Source organism: Trichosurus vulpecula, chromosome 2 (assembly GCF_011100635.1).
Source record: "Trichosurus vulpecula isolate mTriVul1 chromosome 2, mTriVul1.pri, whole genome shotgun sequence".
NCBI lineage: Eukaryota > Metazoa > Chordata > Mammalia > Diprotodontia > Phalangeridae > Trichosurus > Trichosurus vulpecula.
In genome coordinates, this window is record NC_050574.1 from 145,245,170 (window position 1) to 145,262,040 (window position 16,871).

The window sequence follows — 16,871 nt, forward strand, 5'->3', positions numbered from 1 at the left end:
ATATTATCAAATATCTGTTAATATCTCTATTTCTGAGACTTCTACAATTTTCCTCCTGAAAATGACAGTGAAATTATTTTTCTGAAAAGCATCCAAAATCACAGTAACAAATGTGCTCATACCACAATAGAAGGAAATGTACTATGTTGAATATCCATATTGATATATTCTTGATATATTGATATATCAGCATATATTAATGCATCAATATATAGATATAACAATATATGACTGATCTATATTTAGTGCAAAATGATGTGAATGATTTTCCATATTCATAAAAAGAAAATATCTTAGGATAATAAAAAATAAAATATTTCTTTTTTGCTTCGTTTATACCCAAAGTTATATTACTGTAAATGTTTTGAATAAAATTATCTTAATATGAATAAATGTATAGCTTTGGTTTGACAGATTTCTTTCAAAAATCTAATGCATTTTTCTTCTTTCCTTTAGATAAAAATAGCAGCTTATAGCAAATCCCTCCTAGGCTTTCACAAAAGGTATCTCTAACTTTGAAAGGAATACTAGACTTATAAAGCTGAATTTATTCTGTAACCACACCCTCCTAAATTTTAGAAATAAAATATTTTCTACACTTCTAATAGTTCCCAATTAAGGTTTTCTCTTTTGTTTTAATAGTCATCACAGCCCTTTGTAGACACATATGCTGAGCTTTAAGAGAAACAATCATTTATTCTTCCTTTAGGAAAAGCCTTTCCCACAAACAGAAAGTGTTTTTCTATTCTAGGATGGACAAAGTTAAATGAAATGAATACCAAACAGCATCTGGGCATCCTCTTCAAGGATATAAGACATTAAGAATACTTTGGGGAGATAATGAAGCAGATGTAGCTACCGAAACAGCATGGTTTTTCACTGGGACCAAAAGTACCTAAACCCTAAACTCTAAGTGAATTTTCAAAGGAAAATGAATCCTCAACGTTAATATTACCATTTAATCATTTTATACTGAATTCTTCTCCCTCCCACTCTCTGAAAAACAGATAAGAATACACACATTTATGAAGTGAAAGCTAAATTAATATATCCATTTGTTCCTAATAAAGAGTGATGATAGAACAGAAGAGAAACCAGATGCCGATGGAATTCTCCATATCAACCTCAGTTTCTGCGTGAAAGCATCATGGGAAAAAAACCTGTTACAATTATAGGCTTTGATGTGATTTTACTCAAACATTCAAAGCATATGTTAACCATATTCAAAACTGTGTTTCCAAATATTAACTTACTTATCTTTCAACTCTGACACTTTCTGACCAACAGAGTTAAGTAAGTCTTCCAGTTTCTTTTTTCTGTCTTCAGTTTTCTTCAGATTCCTAAAACACAACTTAATTTTATACAAGTATTTCTGCTTAAAATACTGTTGACAAGGCATAAGTACCTTGAAAAGTAAACTTACAATATGTGGTCTACAATAAAACACAAAATGATCTAACACTTGTGATTTACTACATTACCAATTTTGTTCTACTCTGTTCTAGTCTTCCAGATATACACTAGACCAAACATTTTATAAACTTCCACTACTTTCACTGTGATATAATTTCACTTTGGACAATAAAACTGAAATTCTAAAATTCTAACATTAATTATAAAAACGCTGTTTTATTTTTGCGCATACCTACTCAGCTATTTAGCCAATATTAGAAGAAATTTGTTAGTATCTGTTGATATGGAAAGAGGAAATTACTAATTAAATCGAAAATTGTGATTAATATATGTCCAGAGACCATGCTCCTGATATACCAAAGCCTCTATCTATCTAAGTAGTTTAGGAGTAGGATTTTACAAAAGTTTAGCCAGAGTCTCAAAGAGGAAGACATAAAGTCACAAAAGAAAGCCATCAACATCCCTACACTGATGGTTTCATGATGACCTGATGTCCTATCACCACAGTAAAAGGAGAAAGACTATAATACAGTTTATATTAGATTAGAGATATAATATGTGTGTGTATCAAGTAAGGTGTTTTGTGATATGCATATGTATACACGCGCACGCGCGCGCACACACACACACACACACACACATACCTTACCTGATTTCTATTTCTTTAAAATATTGAAAATGCCTATGGCCCACTTCTATACAAGACTAGGGAGAAGGCATACTGTTGACTCATTATTACGCTGAAAAAAGCAAAGGTTGCAATATCTGAAAAGTTATCTTTTTTTTAACTTACGCTTCTAATCCCGCTTGTTCTGTTTCCAAAGGCTGAATTCGTTCTAACACATGTGAATACTGGACATTGGCTTTGACCCAAGCAGCCAGGGGAGCAGCTGCAGTACTGGCACGTTTGGCATTCTGAAAAATCCATTATATTCTAATTTAATGCCATATCATTTTCTTAAGTATTTAAACAATGTCAATGAATTCTTTTTGTCTCTGGCTAGAATTAAACTAAACAAATTTTTAAAAGAAAAGAGCATAGACTATGCTTTGTATTTAAATCATTTCTATCAAGAATACACACATACATATATAAATGTTAGTATACAGATTTGTTTACCTACAAATTTAATTACAATTAATCTCTGAAGTGGCTTAGCCTCAAGTGTGTCTTTTGAATTTTTGTTTATTCATGTAATTTAAATAAGTTTTCCCCACTCCAATAAGCAGTTCATTTAACACAAGTGAACCAAATACAATTAGAAAGCCAGCAGGGTCACCTGCACAGAAAACTATATGGCCCATCTTTTTTCTCAGTGGCCAAGTTCTCCCCTACCAGTCTCACCCTTTATTCTTCCATCTCTTTCCTGGTTCATTCTCCTTCCCCAGCCTACTGCTTGTAGGCATGCCTCAGAGCACCTCCCTGGGCTCACCTCTCTTTTTATTCACGTCTTCAGTAATCTAATAAACTCCCTGGATTTAACTGTCATCTCTATGCAAATGTAAGCCATGATTGGCACAGCTTGGGTTTTCTCCCCTACAATTTCCTGGACCTTTTAAGAGTCAAGTAATAACAGAAAATGAAGGTCTGGGAGTTGAATTGCTCAGGACTTTTTAATGTAAAGGCAGGTACTTAAAACAGCTTAACGTTATGCTTCACCAGGACATTTAAAACAAAATAGAGTTGACTGCTTTATGGAAAACATGACCCTCTCAAGACACAGCAAGGCAGAAGGCTATGGCATGAACTTTTGGGATAGTTACTTGTTCTGTTTAATCATAGGATCCAGTGGGCCTGCCAGCAATACAGAATGATAACAGAGAAACCTTTTGGTGATCATCCTGTTAAGAGTATCGGAAACTGGGAGCTTTAATCTGGATGCCAAGAATTTAGGGGTGGTCTTCCAAAATAATCATATATAGTGATATAGAAAAAAAATCTTAGAATAATGTTTTTAAAAATTACCTTTGGGTCAAAAGACCCTTTGTTTTTGAACAGAAGGTCTTCAACACTTTCTCTTATTTCCCTTGGAATGTTTCGAGCATCAAAAGTTGCAATATCTTCTCTCACACCTCTTTTAGCAAGAAAACTATAAATATGATTACAAATGAATGAATTTAGTTAATGGTTTACACTTTACTAATTTATTGCATAAAAGAAATAAAGGAAAGTTAAATAGAAGTTTTGTTTTTCTGACAAAAAGGTCAACTTAACTAAATGGTGAAAGCAATAAATAAAGTTCCTAAATTGCTAGACTAGTCTACATGTAAATTTGAGAAGTCTCTTGCCCCTCTTGTTATTCTCCTTTCCAGTAAGACTAAAGGTAGAAAATACTATATAAAAACACAGCTAACAGGAGAGCAAAAGTCATCCCCACACTACTATTGTATGACCTGTGTGACTCTAGGCAAGCCACTTAATGCCTCTGAACTTCATTTTCATAGACATACACACACAGGAATATATTACACATTACACATTCCTCTGAGTGTGTGTGTGTGTATGTGTGTATGTATCACTTTACCAGGTTTGTTGTGAGGATGAAGTATTTGTAAAGCACTTTGCAAATATTAACTCCATAAATGCTGGTTATGATGATGATGATGATGAATAGCTGCTTCATTGTATAAATAAGGCCACTGATCATGTCTAAGTTCCCATCCAACACGGAATTTACTAATGCTCAGCCTAAATCCTGAAGCTTACCTTTTCATGCTCACCCAAGATGTATCAAAGATTCCCATCAATCTTAAGACTCCTTCAAGAATGTCTCTGATGACATCAGGTGGCATTCTTAATGAGCGGATCTCTGAAAGGGATTCTGGTTTTATATTTCCAACAGCTAATTTAGCTTCATTAACCAGTGGCTAATAAAATTAGAATAAAAAAGTACATTGTTTATTTTAAACAATAACAATTTTCATTTATATTTCATATTTTTTTCATTTTCACCAAGACAGTATAAGAGTATCTCAACTTCAACTTTTTGCTTTTTCCTCTAAACTCTACTTAGCTTATTTTATTTATCTTATTTATCTTGTGACTCTATCACACTCTCTTTTATATTATAATCATTTCTGTAACTTGTTTTATCCTCCCTTCCTAAACTGCAAACTACCTGAGGGGAGGAATAGCTCCTTTTTTTGAATTATATCTTCCTTCAGCATTTAGCATAAATAGCAGGTGCACAATAAATATTTTATGAACAAAAGAATAAAATGAAAATGAAAACTTGTTATATAAACAGAATACAAAATGGTCAAATGGACATTATAAAAATGGACAGCACTATAACTGCATTAGTCAGGAAAATTTAATTTGACTTGAAGTAAGCTTGTAATACTAAGGAAAGCCCATGCCAAATAATGAAAATTATATTTTGGGACCATCTTAATAATTTATAATTGTATAATATAATTATAACCTATGGGAAAACCATTTTGATGCCTGTACATTTCTAGATTCTAGATTCACATAATGAACCAACTTAATCTCATATAAAGTAATTTTAGATCTTTTCTGTAATTCTGTCTCCCATTCTCCCAAGTTAATAATTAACTTTGTCATTATTCTCAATTCCTCACTCTCCCTTCACCTCACATATCCAATCAACTGCCAAATCTTGCCATTTCTACCTCCACAACATCTCTTGAATGTTATCCCTTCTCTCCACTCACAGCTATGGGTCCTCATTACCTCTCTCTTGGATTACTGCAATTACCTACTCGTAGGGTCTCTCTGCCTCAAGGTTCTTCCTGCTCCAGTCCATCCCACATACTGATGTCAAAGTAATTTTTCTTAAATGTACATCTGACAATATAGCCCCTCTACTTAATGAACTCCAGTGGTTTTCTATTATCTCTAGAATTTAAAAAAAGTTCCCATGATTAGCTTTTAAATACCTTCACAACTTGGCCCTAACCCATCTTAATAGCCTCAATGGACAATGATCCTTATCCTATGCCCATGTGATCCAGCCAAACTGGTTTTCTCTCTGTCCTAACACAAAAGATTCCATCGCCCATCTCCACGCCTTCGAATTTCTCATCCCACACTCCTGGAATGTATACCTTCCCTACTTCCACCTCACAGAATGGTTCAAGAAAATACTAAAAATGCTACCTTCTATATGAGACCTTTCTTGATCTCCCCCTCTACTAGCATGCTCCTCCCCTCACTACCTTATCTTAAACTATTTGTATTATTTGTATTTATTCTGTGTGTGCTTGTATACTTCTCTCTCCTATTGGAATGTAAGCTCCTTGTGAGTAGGGATAGTTACATTTTTTGTACTTGTATTCTCAGCACATAGCACAGTGCTTGGTACATAGTAGAAATATTATAAATGCTTTTTGATTGACTGATTAACTGTCTTTAGCATGGATGAAGTATCTTGGGTAGATGACAATAACTACCTTTTTTTAAAAAAAATAATCTAAGATTCCTAAAAAAATATTTAGAGTTTTTCTCAACATCTGGAGGTGCCAAAAACATGAAATTTATTTTATAAAATTTTCCTGTGATTAAAAAAAACTCACCATCTTTAATATGTGTTAAGGTAAGCAAGATTTTCAAGTAAGCTAAAAGTTTTATTTCATTTTGTTTTTAAATTTTGGAACTATCAGTAACAATACTGGCAGGTGGAACAAAGCCTTAAGCTTACGCAACCCTAGTCAAGTAACTTAACCTTTGTCTGCCTCAATCTTCTCATCTGTAAAATGGGGATAATAATAGCACATAGTTCCCAGGGTTGTTGTAAGGATAAAGTGAGGTATCTGTAGTGATTTGCAAACATTAAAGTAACATTTAACTAATATGTATGTGTCTATACACATACACACACACACACACACACACACACACACACACACACACTGGTATATAGGTAGTATAATTTCTTTTGTACGTATTCCTTCATATTTCTTTCACATAAATTATTTTCTCAACTTGGAGAAGGTCATCTTTGATAACGCACCATTGATAATATGTTGAGACTTTTTTAAGATAGTGCCTTAAATATATGTAGCACATATATTAAGGCATTTATTTAACAGATGCTGGCTATATTAAATTACAAATGATTATCTAATGCCCTTACTAAAGGGGGTCGGTGTGGCTAGTAGATAAAGGGCTGGCCTTAGGATCTAGAAAACCTGTGTCGAGGTCCTGTTTCTGCCACATCCTCACAGTGTGTGTGTGTGTGTGTGTGTGTGTGTGTGTGTGTGTGCGCGCGCGCAAGTAATTTCACCTCTTTGTGCCCCAGAAAAACCCTCGAAAATTATAAAATGCAAAATAGGTTCCTACCTTCAATGATAGAGGAAGTCTTCTCACTGTGAGCTCTTAATACCAATTAAATCATAGTTTGGGTTCAAAAAAACAGTTGTAAGAAAATAAAGGAAATTCTTTTAAGAAAAGCATCATACCTGTACTTCTTTCAGTTCATCATCAATTTTACTTTTTCTTTCCTCAATCTTAATGACTTCTTCTGCTATTTTGTGCTTAAGTCTTTCTAGTTCTGTCTTCTGCTCACTGGCATCCTACAGGAAAATCCATTCTGAATTAACAATCAGAGTTTTTAAATTTGTATTAATTTTCTGTGTTTAGGAAATCTTCAAGATAAATTTGCATTTAAACAACCGTATTTTATAATTAGCAATTAATGCAGACTTAAAACCAAACCAACCACACTTAAATTCTTACAGCATAAGTTACAAAAAGCATCTACAAAAAAGTATGACATTGGCAACATACTATATTTTGTATCCTATGCTGAAAAGTTGAATATTCTATTTTTAAGAAAAAGATTAGCTAAAATCACAAACACTGACAATATGTTGTCATTCCAAATAAAAATAAATAATAAAATTTCTAAAAAATATACATCTACATATTATATTAAGGGATTCATTGAATAATTGCATGTTCTATATTCCTATAGATGAATAAGAAATAGAAATGTAAAAAGGCAATGGGTATAAATACTAGCATACCTAAAGAATTAATTTGCATTTTATTCCATACTAAATCAGAAAATCAATGAAAATATTTTTTAAAAATTAACTCTTGTTAAAGTATTTAGTGTGCCACTTAAAGCCTTCTACAATCTGGCTCCAACCTACATTTCCAGAATTTCCCACTATTTAAGCTTCCAAAGCTTATGTTTCATTCATGCTTTTCTATGAATATGCCCTAGTGTCTGGCTTCTGTACATGTGATGTTTTCTCTAGCGAGAATTTACTTCCCTTTTGCCTGTTGAAATCCTACCCATCTATCTAGGCCTAGTTCAAATGGCCCTTCCTCCATAAAGAAAACTCTAATCTTCCCAACTAAAATTAATTTCTATGTCCTAAAATCTTCCATAACACATTTGTTTCCTGTGTGATACCATATTATACTTATATTTCAATGAACTTCTTATGTCACCAAATAAGGCTTGACAAGGGATTGACTAGATAGAATGATCAATCTAGATGGGTATATCTCATTCAAAAGAAAGAGGACAGGTAAACAGGGATAGTACTAAATGGTAAGAAATAGTAAAAGTGATTTTTCTTAAGTCTGACCAGGTCACTGTTCTTTACAACAAAATCCAACAGCTCTCTAGTGCCTCTAGGCTCAAATACAATGTTTACATTTTAAAGACCTCCACAAACTGGTGAAACAACCAACCTACCTTTCCAACTTTATTATACATTATTTTCTTTCCCCCATATACAGTTTCATTCTTTTCACTTGTAAAGTACCCGGAATATAGTAGGCACTTAAAGATTACTCTCTGCTGATTGACTTAAGGATTGATATATACATCTATACACACACATACACACACACATATACATATATATGTATATGTGTGTGTGTATACATACTCTATCTGTGGATACATGTTCTACATCCCCACATATAACCTCCTTGAGCACTCTTCCAATTCTGTTTTTATATACCCAGAACACTAACACAATCAGTGCTTAATAAATGCTAGCTATTAACTGATTAGATAAAATTTATCAGGGTACATAAACTGTAAAGTATAAAAGGAAGTGGCAACGACAAAGAATCAGAATGGGAGGGCCTAGCCCAGTGCTTAGCACAAAGTAATAACTAATAAATGTCTTCCTTCATTAGTTCATTCATTTATTTCATGTATCCATGCATTTATTTATTCATTCATTCGTCAAGCATAGACCATACCAGACTAACCTTATTTCTCTCTTTTGGCATAGTTTCTAAACTGATAGGTCAGGAAAATGCTTTGAACATAGTAAATAATTTTAGGGAAGTATTTAACAAAGGTTCTTCTCATGATATTCTTGGAGAAAAGATTGAAAGATATGAACCAGATAATTAGTTAGATTCAGAACTGGTTGTATGAATGTACCCAAAGAGAGGTCATTGAGGACTCAATGTCAGCTAAGAAGGAATTCTCCAGTAAAGGGCCCCAGAAGTTTTGTTATTTTTTAGGTTCAAAGTTTTGATACAAACAATATTCTTACACTGAATGATTCACTAAAAATTACATAGGGAATGTTCTTTCTTTGAACTTTTATATTCGAACTAGGTATTACCTGCATTGACACTGTGATCTCTTGGAGGGCAGCATCTGCTTCATCTTGCTTTGTTTTAAGTAATATGCTTTGCTCTCCAGCTTTCCTATTCAGTTCATCCACAAGAGCTTTAGCTTCATTAAGTTTAGACACTCCAGCCTATAAAAATAAAACTAAATATTAATTGGGAATACCAAGAAATAAAGGAATTTTACCAAAACACAAATAAAGCTCAATTAATAGTTTCAATTTTAAAAGCTATCTTCATACAGCACTAGCTCTTGTTCTAAGGGAAATCTATACTTCATTTCTATTTGTAATCATTAATAAAACTATGGCAATTACTGTTTTTAAAAGTATACAAACAAAAGTTCAGAAAGAATGCAAAGAGTTTTTAGAAGAATCAGATATGAAATAAACATCCCTTTTCAAAAATGGAACTAATAGGTTAGGATTTCCTGAAGAGCAGGGAAAAGTATCTATGATAATCAACCTAGACTGAATCTAAGGATAGGAGGGAGAAGATAATGGAAAAAGATAGGAAATACTGTCTTAGACAGGAAAAACTTTTCACTGGGGAACCTAGTCTTTCTATATCCAATAAACCTATCTATGCCCTATTCACACACTATTCTCCTAACTTGTTATCCCTCCTTTCTGTCCTGCCATTTCTCTAGAACTTTGAATATCTGGAATCTTCTATTCCAAACTAGAAATGGTCAGTTTCTGATCAGTGCCTCCCAGCTTATAACCCTGGAAAGAAGGGAAAAAAGGGAGGGGAGAGAAAAGGGAGAAGGACATTTAGACCCACTTAAGAAGGACTCTTAACCTAACTATAAAATAACAGAATCTGCCCTGATCCCTGAACTTTCTTGACAGTTACCTAGAAGTATGTAGTAAAGATGGACCCAGGAAAATCTGGAGTAACGATGCTCCAAGTCACAAAAGGAGATTGGCACATGACCACAAAGATTGTAAAGTATTCCCTCTGCACAGCATTACTTCTGCTGTGCTCATAAGTCATTGGTGACCCTCCTGGAGGGCACAATCCCATTAAAGTGAAGGGCACTGTTGGGCTGTCATAGCTGCAGCTTTTGCTCCAGCATCCCTCTCTCATTGTCTGTTTTTACTTTACCCTCCAAGCTCCCTTAGGTGTCTCCAGGTATAACACGTGGCCTTCCCTTAAACTTACAAAATGAGAGGACTTGTTGCATTCAACATTTACTAGGCTGCCCGATTCTACTACAAAAGCCCTTTAGTTGAAGCAAGAGATCACAGCACCCAACGCTGAAGGAAAAGTGATCATTTCTATATTTCTACTGTACGTGATTTCATCAGTGATCACACAGAAAAGATTTACAGGGTTTGAACTTACTTAGAAAATTAATTTAGCCCTATATAAATTCTAGCTGTCAGACAAAGGAACGTAAGGTCCTTGAGGACAGTAATTGCTTCATTCCTTGTCTTAAAATTCCAAGTGCCAACCACAAGATAGGAGTTTAATAAATGCTTGTTGATGGACTGGTGGGTAGAGGAAATGAAAGTAAGTTCTTGTAGAGCTAAGGCCATAAAGTTAACTCTTCCATACCAAGGAGGCTTAAGTTTCCTTGAAAATCAGGCATTAACTAGCCTAGAAATAAATTATGGCTTGTGTCCTTAACAAGCATATCTAGAGCTTTGGAGATAGAGATGTCTGAGGGTATAAAAGAAAGAAACTCCTAAGTTGTTTCAAAAGACACTAGGTATCAGTTCCCTTTTCAACTGCACAATTTCAGGAATAAGAAAAATCTAAGCAAAGAAAGGTGTTTAAAGGCACACAAGTTTGTTTTCTCGAAAAGATAATCCGGAAGACTATCGCATGATTGCAAATAAACTACCAAATTATTTAAAACGGTTTATTTGCAAACATAACCCGTAACATTGTTTGTTAATTACTAGATGATAATTAGTCAAGAAGTAGGCATTTGAGTTCCTCAGAAATATCGATCTCTGAAGCCCAAGACCTCAGTGGCCAAATAGAGTAAATGTTCTTTCATTGAGAAAAGTATAAAAGGAGTTTGAATATTAACTAGTAGCAAAAAAAACCACTATGTATATATCTATATCCATATGTATATGTATATATGTATGTATATATATACATACATATATACACATATATACACATACATACACACATATATAATGCGTGTGTGTGTGTATGTATATATATGTAGGTATATGTATATGTAAAATACAGCATACCGGTTACCCCAAAATAATTCATTCCATAAAATATTATATCTACTGTGAAAATGTTACTCAACTGTCAAAGCGGTTTATTTGATCCTTCTATTTCATCTATAAATACAAATATTCAAAGTTCTTGTGTCCAAAATAACTGTAATAAGATGTTACTAATTTTTCACCTGCAAATGTCTTTGTCTTTTTAACAACTCAGTTTTCTTGCTACTACTGATGGCAGAGTATACATGTAAAAAGGTCATATATCGGCTCGGTGTAGCTCCATATGCTTTACAAGTCTCATGAACAGCCAAAAAGGATTTTAGAAAATCAGGATCCCCTAAATTTAAAAAAAAAAAAAGAAGTAAATGTTTTTAATCAACATCCTACCAGCACACAACTGTTGCATTTTGTAGTTGGTTTACCACACTATCAAAACATTTTTGCCAAGAATTGCACTTTGGCTGTTACAATGAATGTTTCTACTCTAAGGCTAAAATCAAGAATTTCCTCCTTTCCAAAGAGGAAAATACACCTAAATGAATCCATACATAAATTCTCTTCCCCATAACTTGTTACATCTTTCTTTTTATGTCGTTCTTATACTCACTACATAACTTTTATCAATAAACATATACAAATCAGGAGACATTTTGAATGCAATAATGCAATTATGACGTTTGCAGTTCTACACTGTATTAATAAATAATAATAACTCATGTTTATGTAATACTTTGTAGTTTGCAAAGTGCTTTCTTCACAAAAATCCCAAACCCTTTGGGCAACAGTACTATGTAATGCACCATCATGAAGCAAAAGAAAAAAAAACTTTAAAAAATCTTTATCATTCCTAATCTAGGATCCTAAGATTATATAATCTAAATTGGGAAGAGAAGAAAAAACAACCAGTTCAACCCCTAATCTTACAGATTTAAAAAAATGAAGAAGTGATTTACTCAAGATCTCTACAGCAGAAAGCCGCAAAACTTTGACCGGAACCTAAATTTCCTGATTTAAACACCCATGTTCTACTAACATCATTAATTAAAAGTAAATTAGTTCAAAATGTTCAACATTGTACATAGATGCTTTTGTTTTTTTCCTCTAAAGTACACTTCAAGATTTTTCAATAAAGACCATTATTTAAAAAAATTAACACCCACATGATTCATTAAGCATTAAATAAATGAATTTATAATTATTTATTTACCAAGAGGCAGATTCTCATACCATTAATTTAAATAAATACATATTGGGTTTAATAGATAGAGTTAGCTAGAAAGAGAGAGACAGACAGACAGACAGAGACAGACAGAGACAGAGAGAGACAGAGATAGACAGACACAGACAGATATAGATATATTTGACTTATTTTCTCATCCAAAAATTTCAAATTAGCTTATTATAAGTGGTCTCAATTCTATGTTCCTTGTGTAGTTTCATTTATTTTCTAGTACAAGTGAAAGGCAGAAATAATGATAGCTTTTTAGATATGCAGTCCCAAACAGGAATACACACTCCCTCGCTCCATAATATCCAATCAATTGCTAAATCTTCTCAATTCTTCTGTACATCTCTCCTATCTATTCCCTTCTTGCTAACCTCATTTAAGGCCCTCATCACTTATCACCTAGATTACTTTAAAAATTTTCTAATTTCTCTCCTTGCTTCATCTATCCTCTCTCCCATCTGTCCTCTACATAACTGCCAAAAGTGACAGTGCTAAAATACAACTCTGACCATGTCACAACCCTGCTCAATGAATTCCTGTGACTTCCTGTTACTCTGAGGATCCCAAACCTACCTCCCCCCTACCTTTTCAGATGTATTTTATGTATTAAACCCATTACTGGGCTTTTTAGTACAGCATGGTGGCCTCCTTGCTATTCTGTAAACTTGGCTCTCCATCTCCTATCTTCATGCATTCGACCCTACCTCTTCAAACCCAGACTTTCCTTCGATGCTCAACTCAAACACCACATCCTCCAGGAAAGCTTTCATGATTTCTCCAGCTCCTAGCACTTACCCTCCAAAGTCATCTTACATATATTTTGTATGTACTTATGTGCATGGTATCTCCCCCAACAGAATGTAAGTTCCTTGAGATCCGGCACTGTGTCATTTTTGAACACAGGCACAGTGCCTGCAATGCAGAAGACACTAATAAATAGTTTTGACTAATTGTTCAACACAGGCAAAGGTGAAAGTTTAAAAGAGATATAAGAAAAAGTAGTCCATCTGTTTGATTAAAGACAGTAATCATTGACTTTGAAATCCTCCTCAGGGAGAATACCAGATTCCCTTTCCCAGACTTCCTCATGAGAGCAGGATGGTCAAAGGGCTGTAAAAAGTAGCTATAATTTTCTATAGGAAACCTAAGTATAAGCCAAACTGTACTCCAGAATACACTGAGAATGAGAAAATACTCTACAGACCACTAATACTAAAATAATTTGAAGGTCTTAGAAGGTTTTTCCTTCTATGTCCTAAGTACAACTAAAAGTGTTTAGTTTTTAAATGAATGTTTTTAAATATAGTTGAAGAAACAGATTCGATTTATACATTTAGGATACACCATGAAGTTGGAGATTACTTATTTTGTTTTAATTTTTTGCTTATTCTAGTCTCCAAATTAGAGTTATGATAACTTTCTCTGAAATATTACCAATAGGTTTTTTCTTTTCTTCTCTTCTTTTTTTTTCACCAGACTTTTCTTCACTGGATATTTCACTGAATAACATTTCAGGTATCTAAAATTGAAAAGATGATTTTTGAAAATTCAAAATCAATATGAACAATATTTAGGCAAAGATAAAATGAAATCAAGACTTTCACAAATATAATAACAGTTTTCTTCTACAACTCACAGATTAACAGGAAAAAACTGAATACATTTTTCTTTTCTTTCTTTGTTTTTTTTAAAGGCTATGATGTCTCCCTATCATACCTAAGCTAGAAGGTGGAAGTATAGTGGCTGGGACCATATTCAGCACAGAAACTTTTACCTGCTCTGTCTCTGACCGGGGACAGTTTGCCCTACCTTAAATGGCATTCACAATGCTGGTACTGAATTTAGCTAAAACACCCAATCCAATGCCTTTTTCCCTTGTTGCTAAAAAACTTAATTTATCCACGAGTACTTATCTGATCCACCAACTTATCTAGAATTTAAATGATCCACCAGCATCAGCCTGACAGAACACCGGTCTCATAAATTTTTAAAAGAAAAAAATTTCCTTGGCAAGATATGTCACAACAGCTGTATGAAGAAATGGCAACTAGGAACCAATTCCAATAAAAAACAGGGAGCAGATCTATGATTTCTCTGACACAGGGAACTCCCAAGTGAAGAAACTCCTTCCTCCAATATAGTTTGGCATTTCTATGAAACTTATAATCTTAGAGAGTTGCCTAGAACTCTGAAAGATGAAGTGACTTGTCCAGGGTCACACAATCAGAGGGTTTCAAAGGAAGGACTTGAGTTTAGGTCTTCCTGGCTTCAAGGCTGGCTCTCTATCCACCACAGTACACTGTAACATACAGTATGAAAATGATTAGTCTCCAAAAATAAAAAACCAAGGAATTAGGAAATGATTTGGGTCTAATTTGAAAATTATCAGTGAAAAAGTAGTTGTTGCAAAAAAGTCATAAAAATCATACCATAATAATATTGGAGTGTTTCACATAGCATTTAGCCAATGAAATCCCTTTATAACATGCAGAGACAGAATACAAAAGGAAGAACATTGCAGAATTTCTTAACTTTCAATTAAAAATAATTACAATATAAGTAATTGGGTGCAATCATTTTTTTAAAATTTCTAATTGTAAAATAATTAGGTGATTAGGGGGAGATACATTTGAGAAAAAAATTATTACATATTAATGTATTTATTTTTATTTTTAAACAATGACACTAATACTGCAGGTCCATTAAAAGTTATGTTTTTCAAGAAAATTTAAGAGACTGAGATTTATATTCCACCTTAGAAGATACCAAAAAAACTTGTTTCCTTAGGTGAAAATAATAGTGATTTGCTCTGGTGATCAACAATCTGACAAGCTATACAAACTTCAAATGATTTGTTTGATCAGATACCTTCCACTTATTTCACACTAAATAACAACAAAGAAAGAAATGTGACTTAATTAATGCTATTTCATAGTAATTGGACGTTTTGAACATACAGCTGTTTTAGTCTTTGAGTCAAATAAACAATGTAGTAAACTTTTCTTACTAATTCTGATGATTCTTAATAATTCTTAATGATTCTGACTATAAACCTCTAGGTACATTCTCAAAGCAAAATCACTGTAAATAGCTAACTAAAGTTTCAGTGTGGCATTTTGGAATTATATACTAGATCTTGTTCCTTTAAATTCTGTGGAAAACATTCTTCAGGACTTATCTTCTATGATAAAAAGGGTCTCTAGGGAAAATTGTTAACTAGGAAATGGTTACCACTCCTTCCTCCTAATTCAGAGATAATCATACTTCTGAAACTGGCCCCAGTCTGTCATAGCACACTTTTAAAAGATTTTCTAAGCATGATTTTCTCTTTTCAAGCTTCCTACACCTCTTCCTAATTCCTCTGTCTCAGCTGAGAATCACACCTCTTAATTTAGTGAGAAAATTGAGGACATTAGACTTGAGCTCCCTATTCCTCTGTGTTCTTTATCTCAAAACCCTCTGATATCATCCTGCACTCTACTCCTTTTCCTCATTTTCTGACAATGAGATGGCCCCGCTCCTGCCTTCTCATTTACTCTATCAAACTGTTAACTCCATGATCCCTCTAATCTTCAACTTCTCCCTACTTACTAGTTTCTTTCCTACTGCCTTCGAATATGCTCACATTTTTAAAAACCTTCACTAGACCCTACCATCCTCTCCAAGATAGTGCCTTAAATCATTCTTCCCCTTTTCAGCCTTTGCTGCTTGCACTTCCTCTCCTTTTACTCCTTAACCCTTTGCAATCTGATTTCCAATTTTATCACTCCACTGAACTGCTCTCACCAAAGTCACTAATGATCCTCAATGGTGGTCTCTCAGTTTCCAGCCTTCTCAATCTAATACTACATTCAGCACTTTTGTCTTCCTCCTCCTGCATGCTCTTGGATTTCTGGGTGTATGTGATACTGGCCCATTCTCATTCTCCTCCTACCTATCTACCCATATTTTGGGGATAACAACGACAACGACAATATTTATATAACTTTTAACATGTGCCAGGCACTGTGCTAAACACTTTACAAATATTAACTCATTTAAATATCAACATAATACTCTCCGAAGCAGGTACCATAATCATCCCCATTTAATAAATGAGAAAACTAGGCTGACAGAGGTTAAGTGACTTGCTCATGGTCACATAGTTACTACGCATCAGAGGCTAAATTTGAATGCCTTGAGCAAGTAGACTCCACTGCAACACCAGATGCCTGAAGAAATGTGTGCAGAAGAGCAGCAAGACCAGCCTAGCTCGCCTGTTTGGCATTCTAAGTCTCCTGTACAAGCTCATCACTCACACCATGCCCCTTAACTATGGGTATGTGCTAGGGCTCTCTCCTATGCCCTCTTATCTTCTACTATACTCTCTCCTGAAGATCTCGTCAGCTCCTAAGGGCTGAGTCATCTTTTCTCACCCAATTATGCACAAATGGAAAGACAAGATACTCCAAAAGTCCTA

The 16,871-nt window shown here is 34.0% G+C and overlaps 1 protein-coding gene across 2 annotated transcripts in view; it reads right to left on the reverse strand.

Annotated features, from left to right (window-relative positions):
- Positions 1-16,871, reverse strand: part of DYNC2H1 (dynein cytoplasmic 2 heavy chain 1) — a 414,726-nt gene that overhangs the window by 231,360 nt on the left and 166,495 nt on the right. For both annotated transcript variants that reach the window (XM_036745232.1, XM_036745230.1), the window contains exons 53-60: positions 13,847-13,931; positions 11,367-11,521; positions 8,980-9,117; positions 6,838-6,951; positions 4,121-4,281; positions 3,380-3,503; positions 2,207-2,328; positions 1,254-1,340 (exon numbers count right to left, since the gene is read on the reverse strand). In XM_036745232.1, coding sequence (XP_036601127.1) covers positions 1,254-1,340; positions 2,207-2,328; positions 3,380-3,503; positions 4,121-4,281; positions 6,838-6,951; positions 8,980-9,117; positions 11,367-11,521; positions 13,847-13,931 — 986 coding nt within the window. The remainder of the gene's footprint in view (positions 1-1,253; positions 1,341-2,206; positions 2,329-3,379; positions 3,504-4,120; positions 4,282-6,837; positions 6,952-8,979; positions 9,118-11,366; positions 11,522-13,846; positions 13,932-16,871) is intronic.